A 22,888-nucleotide genomic window follows, 5' to 3' on the forward strand; every position below is an offset into this window, starting at 1 on the left:
TTTCATGTCGCAGCCACTATGCCTACCCACGCAAGTGGGGTACCATTTTTTTCGGGAGACCTGGGGGCACGCTGGGTGGGTAGAAATTTGTTGATCCACGCAGATTCCAGAACTTTCCCCCACAGAAATGTGAGGAAAATTTGTTTTTTTGGTCAAATTTTTTTGTTTGAAAGGGATTCTGGGTAACAAAACCTGGGGGTAGGCAGACGAGTCACCCCATCCTGAATTGCCCTGGTTGTCTAGTTTTCAAAAATGTATAGGGTTGCTAGGTTTCCCTAGGTGCTGGCAGAGCTACGGCGCAAAAACAAAAGGTAGTCTTTTTGTCCGAATCGTGCTAAATTTCACTGGGAAATTGAGATGCGACCATGCTGCGTTTTGCGCGGTTTCATGTCGCAGCCACTATGCCTACCCACGCAAGTGAGGTACCATTTTTTTCGGGAGACCTAGGGGCACGCTGGGTGGGTGCAAATTTGTTGATCCACGCAGATTCCAGAACTTTCCACCACAGAAATGTGAGGAAAATGTGTTTTTTTGGTCAAATATTTATGTTTGCAAGGGATTCTGGGTAACAAAACCTGGGGGTAGGCAGACGAGTCACCCCATCCTGAATTGCCCTGGGTGTCTAGTTTTCAAAAATGTATAGGTTTGCTAGGTTTCCCTAGGTGCTGGTTGAGCTACGGCTCAAAAACAAAAGGTAGTCTCTTTGTCCAAAGAGCTTAAGATTTCACTGGGAAATTGAGGAGCGACCACGTTGCATTTTGTGCCGTTTCCCGTGGTAGGCACAAGGCCGACCCACACAAGTGAGGTACCATTTTTTTCGGGAGACCTGGGGGCACGCTGGGTGGGTGGAAATTTGTTGATCCACGCAGATTCCAGAACTTTCCACCACAGAAATGTGAGGAAAATGTGTTTTTTTTTTCAAAATCTGAGCTTTGCAAGGGATTCTGGGTAACAAAACCTGGTGGTAGGCAGTCGAGTCATCCCATCCTGAATTCCCCTGGGTGTCTACTTTTCAAAAATGTATAGGTTTGCTAGGTTTCCCTAGGTGCCGGAAGAACTAGGGTGCAAAAACTACAGGTAGGCACTTTGCCAAAAAAGGGTCAATTTGTAACTGCAAAATTTAGGTGTGACCACGTTGCATTTTGCGCCGTTTCCTGTCGCAGGCACAAGGCCGACCCACACAAGTGAGGTACCGTTTTTATCGGGACACTTGGGGTAATTCAGATTTGTAAATCAACTCTTATTACCAATTGAGCTTTCTTGCATTTCTCCCTTTGAATGAAAGATATTGTGTAGAAAAAAAAACTTTATGAAAAATGACCAATAATTCTCATGCTAGTATGAGTATTCCCAACTTTGAAAATGTGCAATTATATACTGTTTCTGAACTCTATAATTTGTACCCAATTCATACATACATAGGTGTCTTTCATGCAGATTATTCCATGTGTACATTTTCCAAGACAAAGTGCACTATACCCAGTAAATGAAAAAATACCATTGCAAGTTGCTGCTCAGTTTTTGGATCTGGGTTCGTCGGGTTCTTGGTGAAACTACAAGTCCCATATATCCCCACAACCAGGAAGGTCTAACGGATGTAACGGTATATTGCTTTCCAAGAGCTGTCAAAATTAGAGAAAGTTATAGGTGAAAACGTTGAGACAAAAGGCCGTTGTTTTCAACAAATTTTCAAATATTCCAATATCTAACTGTTAGTTTCTATAACGAACCCTTCATGGATTTAGACAAATGACCCCTTTCTGAATTCAGAATTTTGTCTATTTTTCGGAAATGTAAAGCTTTCCAGGATCCATTATTGCTTTCAAACTCATTTCTACCATTAACTGGAAGGAGGTGGAAAGCTCTAAAAATAGCAAAAATAGGCTATGTCCCAGAAAAATGCCAAAACTGAGTGAAAAATTTCGGTTCTCTGACAAAACACTGTCATTCCCTAAAAGCTGAGAAAATGGAGAATTCAGCCCCACAAACCCTTTTTTGATACCATATTCAGGGAAAAAGCCAGAGGCTTTCATTTGCAGCCCGTTTTTCCCATTTTTCTGAAAAAAACAAAAAAAACACTATATTTTGGTTAATTTCTGGGACCCCTCCAAGGGAATCCACAAACCCTGGGCGCCTTTAGAATCCCCATGATGTTGGAAGAAAAGGACGCAAATTTGGCGCGGATCCCTTATGTGGTCAAAAAGTTACAAGGGCCTAAGCGCGCACTACCCCAAAACACCAAAAAAAGCCTTAGCACAGGAGGGGGAAAAGGCCTAGCAGCGAAGGGGTTAAAAAGCAAAGTCTTCAAGCCTTTCTTGAAAGATAGCAGGCCTGTACATTTCTTCAAATGAAGTGGGAGAGAGTTCCATCGTTTGGCTGTACAATGAACAAAACGTCTGCCAACCCAGTCGACTCTTAAATTTGGGGATCGTCACATTATAGGCCGAGGAGGATCGTAAGGTTCTGGAAAGGTAAATGCAACATTTTCAAATTGATACAAATGTAGGGGACATATTTTTTGTATTCAATTTACAGGATCCATTAAGTGAAATGTTGTTTTTGTTAACACCAGATAAATTATCATCCGCACGCCACCAAGTCACCAGGAATGCATCCACACTGTGAAATTCCTTAGTATTGTTTGATAGCTCGGAGAGGAAAACCAGGGGCTAGAATTGAATATAAAACTCATAGTAATTACATTTCACTAGAGAAGGGGTTTCACAATGCCCCAGAAAAGAATTGCTAAAAATAATAAAGCAGGAAACAGAAACAAAAAGCATCATTCATCAGATTAGTGTTTGTTACACGTAATCTAAAATTTCACTTCCATCTAGATCCTGGAGTTAAAAGAAATAGATCTAACTGGTGTGCACCTCATTTGATATTCCCAAACATATGTATAGTTGATCTTTGTATAAACATAATAGTTTTCAGGGCCTTACTGAACCCCAGTAAGGTAGATTCGAGTTTAGTTTTTTCAGGCAAGATGTTCTGTATTTGAGGCCCCAGAAAGGATACCTCATGTTCTTTTTTCAATCTTAGCTAGTTTCATAGAACCCAGATTAGCACCAGAGGGTCAAGTTCAAAGGCTACAGTGAACGATAACAAGGACTCTACTCACTCAAATAAGAAAGGGCAGTGCTGGTAAGGAATTAAAACACCAAATAGGTTAACATTAAAAGGATCAATTTGTCTACATGGAGCCAATGAAGAGTGGCAGACCATCTCTGGGACTATCACACTTCTTTGCTTTGAGAACCAGCAGTGTAACTGCATTCTAAACCACCTGAAGGCACCTGATCTGGCCTTTTGGTAGTCTGCCAAAAATGTCACTGCCATTATCCAGTTTGGCAATATAAGAAAGCCAACCATTATTTTATGATGTGATTGATCTATAAAGAGTGATGCCTATTTCAGTTCTTGGTGGGAGAAAAATGGTGCCTGAACTATTAGCACTATGTGAGGTTCGAAGTCAAGACTTGATTCCCAAACCACCCGAGAATTTCTCTTTTTTCTAGCAACGGTAGTGGGAAGGCCTAATAAGCTAGAATTGAGCAGGTATGTCTAGTTTCAGAGTTCTCAGAGCTTATGGTTGAGGACCACTGTTTTGGAATTTCTCCACTTCATCTCACTGAGCTTCATCCATTGGGCTATGTCTTCAGATCTTTTAAAAGAAGAAATGGAAATGAGGGGTGTCTTCAGGTTCATTGAAGGCATTTGATTTGAGCTCTTCCATTTGACAGCAGTGGGAACTACTCTATACCTTTGCATTCCTATCGCAACCTGAATGTCGGTGATTGTCTGTGCAAAAAGAAGACAGTGATGTACAGAAAGACACACTTAATAAATGTTTGTGTAACCTTGAGAGAACGCATTTGGTGTACTAATGGCATCCCTTTTGTATTAAATGTTTATTCATTCCTCTCCTCAAAGATTGCTTTCTCATAACTTTATAATTGAACTCCGAGTGCTTTTTTATTTTTTGCTGCTCTTACTGTGTTCCCGTAGAAGAGCTGAAGGTTGTTTTCCAAAGAATGAGGACAATGGTGTGAATTGTTGTAGTCCGCCCTATTTTGTGTGGCCCTTGGGCTTCTTTTGTTTTAAGGGGAATGTCCCCACTTCTTTTATCTTTCTGGTGGTGCCCCTCATGCTCCTTGCTTCTCTTGTCACCCTGCACTTTATTTATTCAGACCAGGCAGCAAAATGTCCATAAGACAGGAAGGACAGATCATGAAGGCCATTATTGATCTCAGCATCCCAAATTGGAAACTCTGGTTTTCTTCTCGTCTCATACCACCTATTTCCATTTTTTTTGAAAGGCTGCTGAGGGACAGCTTTTCAGTTTCAGGTAAGGGGTACTGTCGTCTGGGGAATCTTCTGAAGTAGCGCAAGGGCAACAGAAGCTTCTGGAGTGGAAGTTAATGAGGAGGAGTTTTGAGGGAAATTCCTGTAGGCTTGACTACTTCTTCCTTTACACAACTGAAATGCACAATGTTTCTGGAGTACAAATTCTAGCCTGCATCATCTCTGACCACTTGCAGGCCGGCCAAACTGGTGATCAGGAATCAAGATGGGGTACAGAGCTGTTTGGATGCATGCCTGGTGGTTGACAGACAATAAATTGAATGCAGCCCTATTTTCAGCAAAATGAAGGTTCACTCCAATCCACATATGTCATTTGAGAAGCATTTAAGGTAATGACTTCAAGTAAAATGATGTTTTCCTGTGAAACAAGGAAAGAAAGAGGCACGCGGTCACAGTTGCATTGGAGGCGGGCCTGCTAGATTTGAAAGGTATACCAACACTGAAGAGGAACAGCTACTCTGTCAGTTTAAGTGTATGTTGCCGAAACAGATAGTTGAAAAAGCAGTTAAGCAAAACTGTCTGACTGCACAGCACAGGAGATACAAATTAGGAGACAAGGTGTGTCAAATGGCAAATTGGATGTTTGCGGGAGAGCAGACAGGCTGGTGCTGGAATTAAGAACAATCAAGATGTAATGGTCTACTAGGGGGAGTAAATAGCCAAAGCCAGGCACTTTCACACTACTTCAGGCACTTATATTCACCAGACTCATGAGCACAGAAAGGAGGACTGCAGGAATGTGTTTGAGGCCTCCTGATGTGCCACGTGCATGCTGCTGGATGGGACAGGCGCCAAGATGACAGGGTGTACCTTCATACTGATAACCTGCTTCTTTTCATACACTACCAACAAAAGTCGAGCCAACAATTGATGCAAACACTAAACATGTTCTGTGGGTTTTCTGGCCTGAGGGTCAAATAGGTCCACTTCCTGGTGAAAGGGATGAGTTAGCAGCAGACTGGCAAACACATTTATGCTCCAAGCCAACATTCTTTAGTTATTTGTGAGTGCTAGTCATGCATGAGCCTGCACTGTCAAGAGACTATCTCAGCTCCTTCTCCGGAGGCTCTCAGGGCAGATCTGCAGGGCTGAAGTAGGCTCAATCATGGAACGGGCGGCCTCATTAAGATGGTGGCCTAGCACTGGATTTATGCACTGCAAACATATCCATTTGAGGTCGCGGAGTAGCTCCTTTTGTTGGGGGAGAGAAGAGGGTGAGGGGTGGGTGGTGGTGCTCCACAAGGTGTGCTGGATTAAATGCTGTCAATCAATGTATGAGGAAGACCTGGGGATGGCTGATATCAAGTCGTACTGCTAGGCTTCCGCCTTATCTTGGGGAATGACTTGAGATTTGGAGCTAGAAATGGCCACGCCTATAAGCTTGAACTTGTACTCAGGACCGGCTCCGCGTTCCTAGTTCCAGCAATAAAAATGTCAAGATAACGCATCTGATTAATGTTCTTTGTGGAGAGAGACCTGAGCTTTGTCTAAGAAATGTTGACTCGTAGTGCAGAGGGTTAATATGTCTGCTGCAAATAACTTGTCCCATTCACATCACAAAGTGCATAAAATATAAATTGGTCAATGGGTTACCGCTTTTGTCAGAGAGATCCTGTTGTTACTTGTATAAGTTAAAATCCTAATATATTAACTGTCATCAAAGAGCTGCATGCAAACTTCAAGGAATGTGTTATAAGTGTGTGTGTTTTTTTGCCAGTCTTTTGTTATTCTTATATTCCAAAAAGGGTTAACTTATGTAGAAATCAATTCTTATTGTTAAAGAAAACCCCTAACATTGGTGTAACATTTTACATTCTGAATTTGTGTTTTTCCAGACCAAGGACTCTTAAACTATATTGCCTACCAGAATGGATGATATTTTACTTCTACACCTTGTAGGCCTTTGTCTTATGTAACATTTCCTATACACTCATTTACACATGTATGATTTTCTGTGCAATGTGTGTGTGATGTAAAGTGTTCTGACACCTTAAACTGGTTCGAGTGGCGCTATAAAACTAAATTATTCTAAGAGACCGTGGTTATTGAGACTTGAGGAGCACTGTCAAATGGTGGTAGTGTGGCAATCGGTGGTGGAGGTGGTCATGGGAGGGCGCTAACAAACATTGTCGTACAGGGCGCCACCGGTGCTAAAGCCGGCCCTGCTTGTACTGCTAAAAGAATTTACTAGTTAGGTCTATTGCGCAAGATTCTAATACGAGAGAGCTTCTGACAGAGCAACAGAAGTGATGATCATTTGTGGATGCAGCATACTTACAAGGATTGGATAGGCACGTGGGCACACCAAGGTGAAAGCACTTTGGACTGGTGATTGGCTGGGGCATAGGACAGCCCTGCCACAGTTCCGCATCTATGACTGGATAGGTATATCTAATTTGGGAGACGTCTGGGAAAGCAAACACCTTAAATAATTTGCGAACCTGTCCACCGAATAGGACGTTCACAAATCCTATTTTTATATGTACCTGCATTAAACAGGTCTTAAGGTTATAACTACATAGCCTACAGGCTGTTTCAGACTTCAGCCCACTTGAGGCTAAACTCACAATTAAGACTTAAAATGAAAGGGATGATCGGATGTATAGAACCTTGATCATTCATTCGACCTCTAAACATCATTCAGAGAGAAATGGAAAGTGGATTTGGGTGCCTCTTTGAGGAGTGAACAGGGACTGAGATGGTCTGCATGAATAGCTAAAGTGGGTTTGGGTGTCTCTTTGAGGAGTTAACAGGGACTGAGATGGTCTGCATGAATAGCTAAATTGGATTTGGGTGCCTCTTTGAGGAGTGAACAGAGACTGAGATGGTCTTACATGAATAGCTATGTCAACGAGGCTTTACTTTATCCATTTCAGTTACTAGCACTGAGAGTATTTCAGGCCGGAGCACTGGTGCAATATATACCAGGGACATTCCCTGAACTACCTGCAACGTTTTTGTCAGATTTTGTTTTTTACAGAGAGAATAACTAAGAGAGATCCGGCCAAACCCTGGAGGCCAGCAGAGGCACCACAAGTGGGAGAATGGCTGAGATTCATGGATAGGTGCTCCTTGCTTCAAACACCAACATATCCAGAGAGGCTGTCCCTGTAAACATTCAAAGAACTTGGATACTTGTGGGGGGAGGCGGGGTCTACTTTGCTATCTCATCGCCTCCTGCGGGAGATCCTCCTATTTCTAGCCCTATAATTGCTATGGGAGTGTATTATTGCCCACTGGCTGTTCATAAGATTTCTTCCCTGAACACATATAAGAGTTGGATGTAACTTAAAATTAATTAAGCTGGGGATTATCCTTTAGCTACTGTCTCACAAAGGTCATTTATTTGCAGATGATCAGTTTTTTTCTTTACAAAAGGCAATAAAACCTTTTATTTTAGAAAAGAAATCATGCAATGTAAAGACTGCATAAATCCACCTCAGTAATGTAATATCATAAAAAGCTTGACTAGCCTGTTACTTGTGACGTCAAAACAGCGCACAATCAATTTTCCAAGCCTCTGGATGTAACTGTGATATAAAGTGTGCTGCTATCCACAACGGGATGGGGATTGCAGTTTTTCTGTACGAAATATAGAATTTCAAAGGCTACTACAGTTGAGGCTTTATCTGCAATCTGCTTACGTAACATAAAAACAATAAGAAAATGAACTTTGCAACACACACATCCCCCTTACCTCTTACTGATTTCTTGAGCTGTTGGTGCTGGTATTGCAGAGGAGGCCAGACCGTATGGACTCCATGAGTAGCTCAACTCTCTTCTGCTCTTAATTCTTGGAGGAGTAAAGGATCTGGTGACCAAAGCTCCAGGCTTGTAGGACCGAGACCGTGATTGCCGGTTCATAGCAGATGTTTTGCTTGCTGGTCTCTGCCGACCAAACTGAGGTGGAGCCTGAGAGCAAGCATTGGCTTTTGCAGAATTTGGTCTCCAGACTGGCTTGGGAGACTGCGAGCGAGACCGCAACCAACGAGTTCTTTTGGAAGTTGGGGAATAGGAACGAGAACGATTACTCTCAGAACGATCGAGGGATTGTGATCGACCTCGAATTAAGGAAGCCATTGTTTTTCCTGGCGAGCGTGACCGAACTGGGACTTTGGGAGGTAGAAGGGACCTGACTCCAACAACATGAGGGGCACCAAGCTTCACTGGGAAGGAGGCTGTGTCAGCGATATCAACTGGTCTCAAAGAGGATGACAGGTAGTTTCTACTTGAGATCTCACTTCCTATCTGTCCTGCTACACGGTCTGGTGAAGACCGTGAGAACACTGGAAGCCCTAAACTTTTTAGTGCAGTATAAGTTCCAACTGACTTCTGAAGATGCTTGGGACTTAGAAACCAGTCTGCTTCTGTAACTGCGTTTGGCACACTTTCATTGAACCTTTCAGAAACAACCTGCATTCCTGAAACATCATTCATTGTGGTACCATAATTGCCATCATGATGCGAGTGCTTGAAGTCAAAATTTAGGCTTGATGCCAGGCTGTTAACCTGAACCTTCAGTTCTCGCAAACTTTCTTCGAGGTCATCAATAGTTGGGTCCTTCCTGGAATAAGAGAATGATCCAGGGTCTGCACAGGAGAGAAACACACATTTTAGAATCAAATTAAGTAAGTAAAGTTACAACACATTTTGCATTCTAGTGGACAATAGAAAAAACTGAGCAGCTGAAGTGACGAAGATCTGACGTCAGCAGAGAAGTGGCATAAAAGGAAACAGTTAACCGCATGCGTGCGGGCGGAATTCCGCTCGCACGCTGAGATTTTTTAAAACGCACTTTACATGACGAGCTGGGCTCGTCATGAGCGTGCGAGGAGGCTACCTCATGACGAGCCCAGCTCGTCATGAGCGTGGAAGGGGTTAAAGGGCTGTGACTCTGAGGAACAACATGTCAGAACAGCATACCGCCTTCTTGTGCTGCATAATTCTGTAATTCCCATCCGGAATACTGTTAATAACTGTTCCACAGTACAGCCTGCGGATACTATCAGGCAGATCTTGCATGGGGAATGTGAAGACAAGGTAGGTTACAAACTAGTTACACCGCCATAAAGGTTTGAAAATGTAGACTCAGGCTCTGGTCAAAGGAATGGCTGCATTATATATCAGTTCTGTTCCATACATCGCAACTTGCATTTATCTCGCCAAATCCCAATATCATGCCATTATTGTGGGAGCTTTTATGATTTGAAAATCTAGCACTGAGTCATTTACCTTGCTAGACCTCTAAAGATTTCCTTTGACCAAGCACTGCCTGTGAACTCTCAAAGGTCCTTCTGAATTTAAAGCATTTGCCTGGCTGTTTTCAAGGTACTTGTTGGACCTCTTGGAGTCATTTTGGACCAGTCTCAGATCTTTGCATTGTAAATTAATATGATAATCAAAAGAAGATAGTTTCACCTCTATCTGCTTTGCAGTATTGGGCACTTCCTAATTAAACATAGTCCTAAGGTTACTGCGAAGCCATCTACACACATACGCTTCGAAAACACTGGCACATACACTGCAGTCCCCGCTAAACCAAACGGTTAGCATCGCCTTTCTTGGGCTTATCACACTATAGCTTATGCGAACCGTCAGCTGCGCAAGACTTACTTTTTTTTTTTTTTTTTTTTTTTTTTTTTAAATCAATTCACATTTATAGACCAGGCAAATGAAGATTTTAGCAATCTGATTTATTTATATGGAGAAGGCTTGCGTGTGTGGCAAGTGTGAGTGGCTTTGCATCAGTGGTCGAAGTGGGGGGGGGGGGGGGGGGGGGGAGTACGGGAACTGTGGGCGGTGAATCAGAGGGCGGAAATAACCCAAGGATTGGGGCAGTGGGCGGAGTCAGAGGTGTGGCCAGAAGGAGCAAAACATACCAATTTTTTGTATTTGTTTTGCATTTCACTGACCAGTTACAGCTCATTACGTTATTTAATTCAAATTGACATTAAAATACATTCACAAATTCGCATACGTATCCAATCACAGAATGTCCCAAATACGCTTCAAAGTGCTATCACAAGCCATTTGTCTCTCAGCCGTGCAGTTTCTGTCATCAGCGCTTTTCCTCCCCTTTTCCACAACAGCAGTTCAAACATGAATGGCAAAATATCCTATTTTGCTAATGTTTTCCACATAATTATGGCTCTGTCATATTTGCTACATAATACATTATCTGCTGTATTATCTGACGCTTTTAACTAATAAATTGTTTGTAGCTCAAACAGATCAAAAGTTATAAAATAATTTGACTTGTGTTGCTGCGAAGTGAAGGGCCCTTTGCAAAGATTGAGTGGTTACCTTGATCACTGCTACATTTGTATTTTGAACTGGTACTAAGGAGTCAAAATATTTGCAGAGACTTTAGTATGTGTACAAATGTCATTATAATAAAGTATCAGGAAATATACCGTATTACGCTGCAGCCTTTTTCTTGCTGCATAATTTAGTTAACACTGCAGCATAATTTTGTCCTCAATTACTGCATAATTCCAGTGACTTCAAAGCAGGCAGCACATGTTAAAAGTGCTTGTGCATGAAGCAAAGAGACTGTTAAGTTTGTGAACTTATTTTGGTGCACGTGCAAATCCTGCATTGCCGAGCCCTGATGAGTTGCAGCTACTGCTGCTGAAACAAGGCCAATGGAGGTACCAATGGGTGAGGCGGACCGGCATCAAGGGTCCTGGGACATCAGGGGCAGAGTCACTGTCGCTCTAGGGTGTGCTTCTTCGTATGCCTGCCGACACGACCAGGAGGTGAACTTCAGTATGGATTGCCTTGAAGATTAACCCACACTTGCCACCCCTAGGGTCCACCAGCTGATGCTAAGACACCAGGGCTTTTAAGGTCTAGCGGGGCCTTCCAAGGTCTAGCAGAGGAATGTGCTCTCTCAGGAGAGTGGTCTGGTCATAAAGGCTGAACCTGGTTCCCCAGTTCCAAATTCGGCATCTCTGGAAAAAGAAGTGCCACATCCTCTCCCCCACTGAACACCATACTGCCCCACTTAGAGAAAATCGCACTGCCTTCAACTACAATCAAATTGTGCCCCTCTATAAACACCTAGATGAGATTCAATTCAAATTATACACTATACAAGACTAATACGCTGGCTGAAAAAAGTAACAACATTCTAGAAAAAGCAATCACTCATAGGGAATACAGCTTAACACTATTACACTCATTATTCAGAAATCAATGAGCGTTTTTGCCTGAAAAGTTAAGCACATGACTACAGGGCTCGGAAGGGACACGTTTCAGTGTCCATTCCTTATATCCAGTGCTTGAAATGGAAGAATATAAGTGCAGGTACTCCGTAACAGAGTACCTGCTTGATTCCGAGAAGTGCTGGTACTCTCCAATTAAAAGTATAGCATTTCTCTTGAGAAGTGCCGGTACTCTCCCTCCCAAAATAAAAAAGTGCTGGTACCGCCACATTTAAAGCACTGCTTATATCCTTATAAAACATAGGCTGTATGGTTTAAAAAGACCACATCCCTGAACACAGAGCTGCGGTACACATTTTATGAACTAAAATAGGGAAAACAACTGATAAGGATCACACTAAACATTTTCCAATCCACTCATCAAGCAGGTATTGCAGTCCCTCCAAGAATGGCGCACTTCCCCACTTGGTGAAAAATGCTGTTCAAAGAAAAATTAGAAAAGTAGTGCTTCATTGGCAAACACTGTAAAGTGCAGCTAGTGTGTTTAGGGGTGAATAAAATCAACGAGGACCATTTGCGACCACTCTCTCTTGCTTTATTTAGTTATGCATTTATTGTTCAAATTTAAACCTTTTTTCTCTCCTCCTGAGGCTGCATAGACAAATGTCAGAAAAAGACATTTGCAGCAAAAGTGTTTCCTCTTTTTTAGGATCCATTTCGCAGGGGTACGAATGAAGCAACGTAGAGGAAAGAAAAGTCACCGTTTTCAACAAGTGACCTGGAGCACAACAAAAAGGTAGAGAATAAATGAAAGAGAGGGGGGCGGCTGCTATCGGTGGAGCAGGCTAAGTGGACACTATCCTTGACTTCTTTGGGCATGAAGGAAACAACAGCCTTTTTCCTTCTGTGCCCGCACGTTCTTGAACAGCCACGAACGGCCAAACTATTTTGGCCGTCTTGGGACGCATATCTAAAATAATAAAGTATGGGAACGGACTGTATTAAATTAAAGAAGTAGGGGCACGCCGTGCCCTGCCGATCCCGCCCACTTCGACCACTGCTTTGCATTTATTTAATGTTCACTTCTAAGCCAGAAGACTTGGGCCCAGCCTCGCCTGTGCATGTTAGTGACAACCAGTAACTCTTGATTTTTGGGTCTCGGCTGGCGTTGGAGCTGGCGTTGGACCGCGTATGCGCTTCTCGCCTCGAGACTTATAGTGAACAAGTCAGTTTTAAGAAGGGGACTCGAAGCCCGCTCCTTGGGTAGCATCAGCGTTTATGTTAAACGCGGGCTTCCCATTGAAAAGGAGGATTTTAGGGTGCCTCCCTTTGGCTTTTTGTTCTGGCCCACTTGGACTGGCTCACCTGCATTACAGCTGCTGTGACAAAGTTTCTTATCAGAAGCTTCGTCACGCTGCCTTGCACGCGCCAGTCCGGCTCTCTGATTGCGCCGGACTAAAAAGGAGACATGGTGCCGCGTGTTTATTTTTGCATCTCGCTTTCACTTTAAAGTGAAAGCGCGAAGCAAAAATCAATCAATCAATCAATCAATCAGAGCATTTGTATAGCGCACTACTCACCCGGAGGGTCTCAAGGCGCTGGGGGGGGGGGGGGGGGTCCGCTACTGCTCGAACAGCCAGGTCTTGAGCTGCTTCCTGAAGGCGAGGTGGTCCTGGGTCAGGCGGAGGTGGGTCGGAAGGGAGTGCCAAGTCTTGGCGGCCAGGTAGGAGAAGGACCTTCCTCCTGTGGTGGCTCTTCGGATGCGGGGGACGGCGGCGAGGGCGTGGCTGGTCGATCGAAGCTGGCGCGTGGGAGCGTAGAAGTTGAGGCGGCTGTTGAGGTATCCTGGTCCTTGGTTGTGTAGGGCTTTGTGTGCGTGGGTGAGGAGCCGGAAGGTGATTCTCTTGTTGACCGGGAGCCAGTGCAGGTCTCTCAGGTGTCCGGAGATGTGGCTGCGGCGGGGGATGTCCAGGATGAGTCGTGCTGAGGTGTTCTGGATCCGCTGGAGTCTCTTCTGGAGTTTGGCGGTGGTTCCGGCGTAGAGGGAGTTACCGTAGTCCAGGCGGCTGGTGACGAGGGCCTGGGTGACCGTCTTCCTGGTCTCGGTGGGGATCCATCGGAAGATCTTGCGTAGCATTCGCAGGATGTTGAAGCAGGACGAGGAGACGGCGTTGACTTGTCTGGTCATGGAGAGGGTGGAGTCCAGGATGAAGCCCAGGTTGCGTGCGTGGTCTGTTGGTTTGGGTGCGCTGCCCAGGGCGGGGGGCCACCAGGAGTCGTCCCAGGCGGAGGGTGAGGATCCCAGGATGAGGACTTCCGTCTTGTCCGAGTTCAGTTTCAGGCGGCTGTTCGACATCCATTTGGCTACGTCTGTCATCCCTTCGTGCAGGTTGGCTCTGGCGGTGGCGGGGTCGTTAGTGAGGGAGAGGATCAGCTGGGTGTCGTCGGCGTAGGAGATGATGTTCAGATTGTGCTGGCGTGCGATGGCTGCGAGGGGGCTCATGTAGACGTTGAAGAGAGTTGGGCTGAGCGAGGATCCTTGAGGAACGCCGCAGATGACTTCGGTGGCCTCCGATCTGAACCGGGGGAGGCAGACTCTCTGTGTCCTTCCGGCGAGGAAGGAGGTGATCCACTCCAGTGCCTTCTCCTGGATTCCGACGTTGCTGAGGCGCTGTACTAGGGTACGGTGGCAGACAGTGTTGAAGGCCGCGGAGAGGTCCAGGAGGATGAGGGCCACTGTTTCTCCGTTGTCGAGCAGGGCTCGGATGTCATCTGTAGCTGCGATCAGGGCGGTTTCGGTGCTGTGGTTGGCCCGGAAGCCAGACTGCGAGAGGTCGAGGGAGCCGTTCGTCTCGAGGAAGGCGGCCAGTTGCTTGTTGACGGTCTTCTCGATGACTTTGGCCGGGAACGGGAGCAGCGAGATGGGGCGGTAGTTCTTGAGGTCGGTAGGGTCTGCTGATGGTTTCTTGAGTAGAGCGCTGAGTTCGGCGTGCTTCCAGCTCTCCGGGAAGGTGGCGATGTCGAAGGAGGTGTTGATGATGTCCCGCAGGTGGGGTGCGATGACAGCGTCGGCCTTGTTGAAGACGTGGTGAGGGCAGGGGTCTGTCGGAGATCCAGAGTGGATGGAGTTCATCGTGCGGATGGTGTCTTCGGTGCTGATCGGGGTCCAGGCGCGGAGGGTGGTGGTGGGGGGCGGTGGTTCGGTCGTGGCGTGCGTCGGTTGAGTGCTGAAGCTGTTGTGTATGTCCGCGATCTTGTTGTGGAAGTAGGAGGCGAGGGAGTTGCAGAGGTCTTGCGAAGGGGTGATGTCGTTGTTTCCGGCGTTGGGGTTGGAGAGCTGTTTGACGATGTTGAAGAGTTCCTTGCTGTTGTGTGCGTTGTTGTCCAGTCGTTCCTTGAATGCGGTTTTCTTGGTGGCGCGGATCAGCTGGTGGTGTTTTCGGGTGGCGAGCTTGAGGGCAGTCATGTTGTCCGGTGTTGGGTCTCTGCGCCAGGTTTTCTCGAGTGCTCTGCAGTTCTTCTTGGAGCTCTTGAGTTCGTCGTTAAACCATGGGGCTTTCTTGCTGCCGGGTCTGCTCGGCGGGGTCTTCAGCGGGGCAAGGTCGTCTGCGCAGTCGCTGATCCATTTCGTGAGGTTGGTGGCTGCTTGGCTGGGGTTCGTTGTGCTGGTGGGAGGGTTCTTGCTCAGGGAAGTAGTGAGCTGGTCTGCAGTGATCTTGTTCCAGCTTCTGCGGGGGGCCTGTTGATGGTGATGGTGGAGCGTGGTCTTTCTGTATCTGAAGTGGACGCAGCTGTGGTCCGTCCAGTGGAGTCCCGTGGCGTGGCTGAAGGCGATGTCCTTGCTGGAAGAGAAGACCGGGTCGAGCGTGTGTCCAGCGTAGTGGGTGGGGGTGGTCACCAGTTGCTTGAGTCCGAGGTTGGCGAAAAATAAACAACGGATGCCTGGCGAGCGCTTGTTGTACAGGTCCTCGGATTTTCTGAGAGCATCTTAAGAGCATCTTAAATTGGGTACTCGTCAGTCAAAAATCACTGCTCAGATCTGCAACAGTAGCAAGTTGCTTAATGTGAACACACACAGTGGTCCATCGAATTCCATGAATATATATTGAAAAGTGTGTTTTGATATAGCCAATATTCTCAAATCGCCATAAAATGGCTGCACGTGATTTGTTAAAAGACGTGCTTTCGAAGCTAAAATGTGAGCTGTTCTTGTTTCGTGTCTACTGATAGAAAACAGTTCATAAAATCAGAAAACAATAAACGAGCATCTCCGATCCTCACTCATTCATTGCGCTTTTTCTAAGTGGATGGAGTAATTGGGACTATTATTAAGAGAATGTCCGCCAAGTAGAGGTCTGTATAGCGCTTCATGACTAAGTTATGACGTCCCGACGGTATTACCCAATTTATTTTAACAACTTCAGAATATTTGAAATGCGCAGTTATCTTTGACCGGATTAAAAATGATGACAGCCGTGAGCGTTTAACTCTCAGAGCCACCTTGTGACTCCATGAGCTTGTCAAGGCCGAACATGTTTTCTGTGTTCTTTTCTGTACCTGCCACGGCCCTTAGCTGTCCAACAACATGGAATTAGTTGTTATTACTTTACACTGTTTTATTCATTTTTTTACGCTGATACCTTACACTGTTAAAGATTTTATTTATTTTTTTACGCAGATTTTATATAGCGCGAACTTCACCCGAAGGTATCGGGTATCAGCGCTTTTCACATGTTAGGCACGGGAAGATTAAGTGATTTGCCCAGAATCACAGGATGTTGTGAGTCCTTGCCGGAATTCGAATCCGGTCCCCCAGATTTGAGGTTGACCGCCAATTACTGTTACTAGTTCAAGTTCGTGCTCTCGATGCATGACATATCTCGCCTTCTGAGCATGCCCGGTTCTAGCGGGTTGGCCGGGTGGGCCAGGCCCACCCAAACATGAGCCTGGCCCACCCAAACAGGAGCCTTGTCCCTCAGCAGTGAGGGCTGGAAGGCAGGCGAGCAACGCGCAGGTCGTGTGTGTCAGCCCAGGCCGAGACAGCTTTCCCGGGCACACACACAGTTTTAGAGATTATCGCAGCCCCACACCCGAGTACTTCACAGGTCTTTAAAGACCATTAACATGTTAACTGAGGCTTTTGTTTGTTTTTTCATCCCTTCATCTCGGCATGGCGAAAGGTGACAAATCCTTTCTTTGACACTAATAACCTTTGGTAACCTTTGCCTACTGTCCTGCTGCGTTGATATTTCTTTTTCTATGCAGCTCAGGATAAAAGAAGTTTGTTTATTCTTAGTCACCTTTCCTAACCCCTGCAGTGGCTTATCACATCAGGCTGTGACACAAAGTTTGACTAATGGAGTAGGTAAGAGAATGTGTTACTACATTTTTTCTTTTTAAAATCTGCACAGGCCCAGCAGGACACATACTTTGTGTGTGCTTCATTTAAACAGTTTTTATCATTATCATGGCCAATGCAGCACAACAATAAGACGATACAAAATCTCCAGATAACGCTGGTGAATGATGATCCTGCTGGAGAGAAATCTTTTGTCTGTTAGTATTTTTTAAATGTAGATGAACTGTATTGTATCTGGATAGTTCAGTGGGTTACTGCCTTTGTCACAGAGATCCTTGTGTTACTTGGAGTTCATAAGTTACAATCGTATCATAGGACAGTGACCTATGAACTGTCATCTAAGAGCTGTCTACACACATGAATGGTATAGTTAGAACTTCGCTTTTTATTGTTTTGTGATATAGTTAGAGTTTCCCCAGTCTTTCATTATTCTAATGTTGCTAAAATTCTATGTTTGGGCAGATATACATTTTTATCAGTAAAGCTGACCCCCATGGAATACTCTTTAAATCCTAAGGTTGTGTTTCCCCATACCAAACCCTTTTAAAATATACTCCCCACAAGTATGGATGACATGTGATTCATACACCTTGTAATCCTCATTGGCTTATGTGACATTCTCTATAGGCTGACTTACATACTTGTATGATTCATTGTCTCTGTATAATGTGTGTGTGATGTAAAGTACTGACACACACTACATTGATATGAGTAGCACTATACAACAAACGAAATGCATATGAGAGAGGGTCTAGGTAAAGATGAGGGGCACTGTTGGAGGGTGGCGGTGAGGGAATCCGAGGAGGAGGTAGTGGGAGGGGCTAAGGAGCGATGAGGGGCACTGTTGGAGGGTGGCAGCGAGGGAATCCGAGGAAGAGGTAGTGGGAGGGGCTATGGAGCGATGAGGGGCACTGGTGGCGGGTGGTAGTGAGGGAATCCGAGGAAGAGGTCATGGGGTGGAGGGGAAGCTAGGAAGAGATGAGGGGCACTGGTGGAGGGTGGTAGTGAGGGAGTCAGATGAGATGGTCATGAGTGGGAGGGGCTACAGAGAGATAAGGGGTACTGGTCTCCAAGGAGGAGGTCATGAGGTGGAGGGGCTATGAGGGGCACTTGTGGCGTGAGGCAGTGAGGAAATCCGATGAGGAGGTCAATAGGGGGGGTCATGGAGGGATGAGGGGCACTGTTGGAAGGTGGTAGTAAAGGTATTTACGGAGAAAGAGGTTATTGGTGTGGCGCCAAAAAAGACGTTCGCATCAGCGATAAAGCCGGCCCTGTCATGGCCTTTCTGTTTTTGTTTATTTAATTAGCAGTAGGGTCATAAGGGCTACTGTGGAACATACTTTAAAGTGCATGCTTATTATATTTACTGCTATATTCAATGTTTTAAGTTTGAAGGTGATTTTTCTAATGTTTTTACCGGGCAAAATGAAAGTGGAGCCCAATGGTGCCTGATATGGGGCTGAGGCCCAAGGTCAGCTGTGAGATAAGGTGCACTGGAGAGGAGTAGTGGATATTCAAGCCTGTAAGGGAGTGTGTTGCAGAGTCTGGGGTCAGGTGGAGGTAGTAATGAAGAGGGATTCTCCTAGAAGGCTCACACAGAGGGAGCCCGAGAAGTGTCACTTGCCTGATACCCCACCTCAGAAACTTCCTCTTCCCATCAAAGGAACATTACATGGAAAAAACACTTTTTGAGAGTGATAACATTTAGAAAGAGATTTGGAAAAGAGTGCGTTTTACTGGGCCTTGCAAGAGTAAGAAGAGATAAAGGAGGGCCCTGAAGCAGGCCTTGACCAGAAATATATGCGACAAATTGAGCCCCAGTGGCCCACCCAAATGCACCCTTGGCCCACCCAAATAAAAATTCCTGGAGCCGGGCCTGCTTCTGAGCCTGAACCACGAAGATTCTGTTATACACATGAAGTTTAATGAAGGCAAGCAAACCAATGTATTTACGAAGGGAAATCACAAGATTCACAGAAGACAGGATTTGTGACTATGGACATTCCACCAACCTGGTGGAACTTTTACACTTGTACATTTAGGTCTACATTCACCCAAAGCACACCGCAATGCGGTACAAACATCCTTTTAACATTCCAAGGCAGTAAAAAGAGTGGGTAAGTACACCCGGGATTGGCTAAAAAGGAAACTAATCACAGAACAGCAGTTGCACTATTCTTAGGATGGACTTCTAGAACGGTAGTAAGCGCTGGATAAATGCAATTACAATACAATATCTAATCCCAATGGCCAAGACTGGACAAAAAACATTCTGGTGCATCTTAAACGATGACATCATTTGACTGTGAACGAGTTTTAGGGAGTGTCTGTAAAGTTTAATGGGAGGCAAAAAGTGTGGCTTGCAGCAGATTCCCAGCTTTATATTAAGAAGGTAATGTCATGACTGTCACGGAGGGATTCGGAGTAGCCCAGGCCTGTCAGATACTTTTAACGGAGGAAGCAATTCCGGTAGATTCCTGTTAATCACCCCAAATCAGTGCTGGCGGTCTGGGACACAGAAGCTGGGGGTAACGAGCATCATTGGAGACTGTGGGCTCATCTTCAAATTACCATATTTAAAGGATTGCCTATATCCCGAGTTGTGTGCGAGAGTCGAGTTCAGGTTAACACTATCACTCGTAGATACCACACTTAGCTGTCTGTCCATCAAGAGAAACAAAGCTACACTCGGACTGCTCCCTTCACAAATGAAAGAAGAGACAGCAAGCAAGAGATTGAACGCATTTACTTTTCCACGTTCTGTTTGCACGACTGTTTATACTAATAATTACCACTTGTATAGCCCCGCACCCCAAAAAAACAAGCATTGAAAATGCAATAGGTCTTGCCTTTGATTACGTTAAAGCCATTTGCTTTGCTAATGGAACAGTATATATAGCAAGGCAAATGGCTTTAACTTAATGAAAGGCGAGACCTATTGCATTTGTAATGCTTGTTTTCTAAGCGAAAGCATAACCTGAGAAAGGAAAGTCCACAACAATTGTAGTACCATAACATGTATGCTTTGTGAAACCGATAGTGGTTGCACATACAGAATAAACAAAAGCCCTTGATGTGCTTCAGGACGGGATGAGCCGAGATGCAGTCATCCCAACTAGCTCTGGATTTAGCCTCAGAGTAGCACATCATTTTCCTATAGGCACAAACGTGATTTGCTGCTATAGCAAGGTAATGATCCTAGAGTCCTTGGAACTTTGTCATACTTGAAGTAATGAAACACTTTTCAGAACTGCCTGGAAAACTTATTGAATTTTAGTCTGTTTAAAAAATGTGCTATAGAAATATGTTTGGACCTAACATTTTCCAACGAGGACATTAGGTTTGCTCCTCGGCTCACTTGTTGAAAACCATGACTTCAACAAACAGCTCTTACCCTCTCTTTCCTCTACTTTCCTTGATTAGTTCCCCTATGAAATGGATCCAAAAAAGGAAAGAAACACTTTGGCTGTAAATGTCGTCTTTTTCTGACTTTTTCTATTTTAAAGTGCAGCCTCGGAGCCGAGAGAAAAAAAAAGGTTCAAAATACGAAAATTGGCCAGATTTGTTTTATTCGCAACCAAACACATTAGCGCCACTTTACAAAGTTTGCCAGGTAAGCGCTGCTTCCTTTTTCTCTTTTTTTCTTTGAACAACAGTGTTCACTTGTGCAGCTCCGCCGCTGCCCCCACTCTACCCCCCCCTCTCTTTCTTCGTATTCAACTTATTCCCTCTGTTTCTGTCTCGGTCTCACTCCTGCTTACTTGCTGAAAACTAGGACTTCAACAAATGGCTCTTACCCTCTATTTGCTCTCCTTTCCTTTATTTGTTCACCTGTGAATTGGATCTAAAAAACAAAAAAACACCTTGACTGCAAAACTTTTTCAGGCATTTTTCTATTTGAAAGTGCTGCCTCGGGCGAAGAGAAACAAAAAGGTTTAAAATATGAAAAATAACAAATAAACACTAAATAAAGCAAGACAGAGTGGTTGCAAAGTGACTAGAGCAGTTGTATGCACAACCACACACATTAGTGCCACTTTACACAGTTTGCTAGTGAAGCGCTACTTTTGTTTTCTCGTTTTTCTTTGAACAACATTGCTTTTTCCGGGTGGGGAAGTACACTATTCCTGGAAGTACTACAAAATCTTGTTGATGAGTCAGGTGGAAAACATTTACGTTTACTCCTCGGCTCGTCTTTGGTCCAATCGCAATAATACCAATTGATTGCATGGATTTATCTGTCTCACCACGGTGTAAGGGCCCCCTTCTAAATATGAGGAATCCTTCTCCTCCGCCCCCTCACCACACTCTTTTCATATCGCTTACCTCCCCTACAGTGTTCGGTTCTGCTCTGCCGCTGGCAGCTGCCCCCGTCACCCTCTCTTTCTTTCTCTTACTCCCTCCTTCTGCCTCTGTCTCTGACTCGCCTACAAAAAACCATGACTTCAAGAAACAACTCTTACCCTCTCTTCCCTCGCGTTTCCTTTATTTGTTCCTGTGAAATGGATCCAAAATAGAAAGAAACCCTTTGGCTGCAAAAGTCGTCTTTTTCAGACATTTTTATATTCCAAAAAGCAGCCTCCAGACAGAGAGAAAAAAAAGGTTCAAAATACGAAACTAAAAAAACTAAACAAAGCAATACAGAGTGGTTGCAAAATGGGCTGATTGGTTTTATTCACAACCACACACACCAGCAGCACTTTACAGAGTTTGCCAGTGAAACGCTCCTTTCGTTTTCTCCTCTTTCTTTGAGTGGGGGTGGGAAAGTTCACCATTCCTGGCCATCTTCTTGCATCGCAACCGGATCGTCGCATCGCATCAAGGCGCTATCTTGCGCACCGCAATGGGCCCGCAGGCCGAGAATCTACGCATCACCTCCGCACCGGTAAGGCTTATGACGAGTCCCCTACTCTGAGCAAGCATTGAGGAAGGACGCACCGTTCCCCCGGGTCACGGAACCTACGCATCTCCCCTTTTGCGAGCCTTTTGTTCACTGTGCGTTACGCATCCAGGTACTTTGTTGAGAACTTTGTCGCATTTTACCAACAACTTGAACTAAGACTTTCATAATCTTTTAAGCAATTTTAAGTGAAGTATTGTGGATATTTGTCGTTTGTGTCTTGTGTTTAAGTCTATATAAAGAATACTTATTTTTATAAAACCTGTGTTGTGTCCATCTGTAGTGTTTTCACTGTGGAGAAGTGTGGCTCACTGGTTAGAGGAGGCAGACCCTGAAGTAGAGGTCAGACCCGGGACCAGGGTTCAATTCCCGACGCGGCAGGGTCTTGAGCCCAAATATCCATGGACTCGAAAATTCTCGTTTCGGTGCCTACTCGAGTCACGGGTTCACACTCTGCAGCTCTGGACATTAGCTTGCTTAATCTCCACTACGGCCCCCCGCGGCAGGATGCCTGGCTTTCACCTTGGGGATGCCCAGTACGGGTATCTCACAGGGAAAAGCCAGGACGGGTTCCCAAGGCAAGCGCCGAGATGCCTACGGGTAATCGAGCGCTATATAAGAACGCTTAATAATAATAATAATAATAATTACTGTGTATATTCACAAATGCTTAACACACTGCCTCTGAGATAAGCCTGTCTGTTCGTGCCAAGCTATCAAGGGGGTGAGCAGGGGTTATTAAGGAGTGTAATCCCCTTATCCTGACTTAGAAGTAAGGGTACCTATTTGGACAAAGGTGATAACCATTGCCAACTAGAGACCCCCAGATCTAACATACATTTGTGGTATAATGCTAATATGAACTAGTGGATGTACTGTTATGTAATATTTGGCAGCTTAAATAGCTAAAACACGACAGACCTCAAAGTATGAGTGTGCGTTTATCTGTTAAATAAATATTGAAATTTACAGTTCTACAACTTCATTAATACACAAAACACAAAAAAAATGGATAAATACAGATAAAATGGCAAAAAATAAATATGGATAAAGACAAACTGAAATGTTAAAAAAAAAAAATACCATAAAACCGGA

General features: G+C 44.8%; 1 protein-coding gene across 1 annotated transcript in view; it reads right to left on the reverse strand.

Annotated features, from left to right (window-relative positions):
• Positions 1-22,888, reverse strand: part of LOC144753143 (uncharacterized) — a 101,127-nt gene that overhangs the window by 30,627 nt on the left and 47,612 nt on the right. The window contains exon 3 of the mRNA XM_078640920.1: positions 8,066-8,957. Coding sequence (XP_078497046.1) covers positions 8,066-8,957 — 892 coding nt within the window. The remainder of the gene's footprint in view (positions 1-8,065; positions 8,958-22,888) is intronic.

The sequence above is a fragment of the Lissotriton helveticus genome, chromosome 5_1 (genome assembly GCF_964261635.1).
Source record: "Lissotriton helveticus chromosome 5_1, aLisHel1.1, whole genome shotgun sequence".
In the NCBI taxonomy this organism is placed as follows: Eukaryota; Metazoa; Chordata; class Amphibia; order Caudata; family Salamandridae; genus Lissotriton; species Lissotriton helveticus.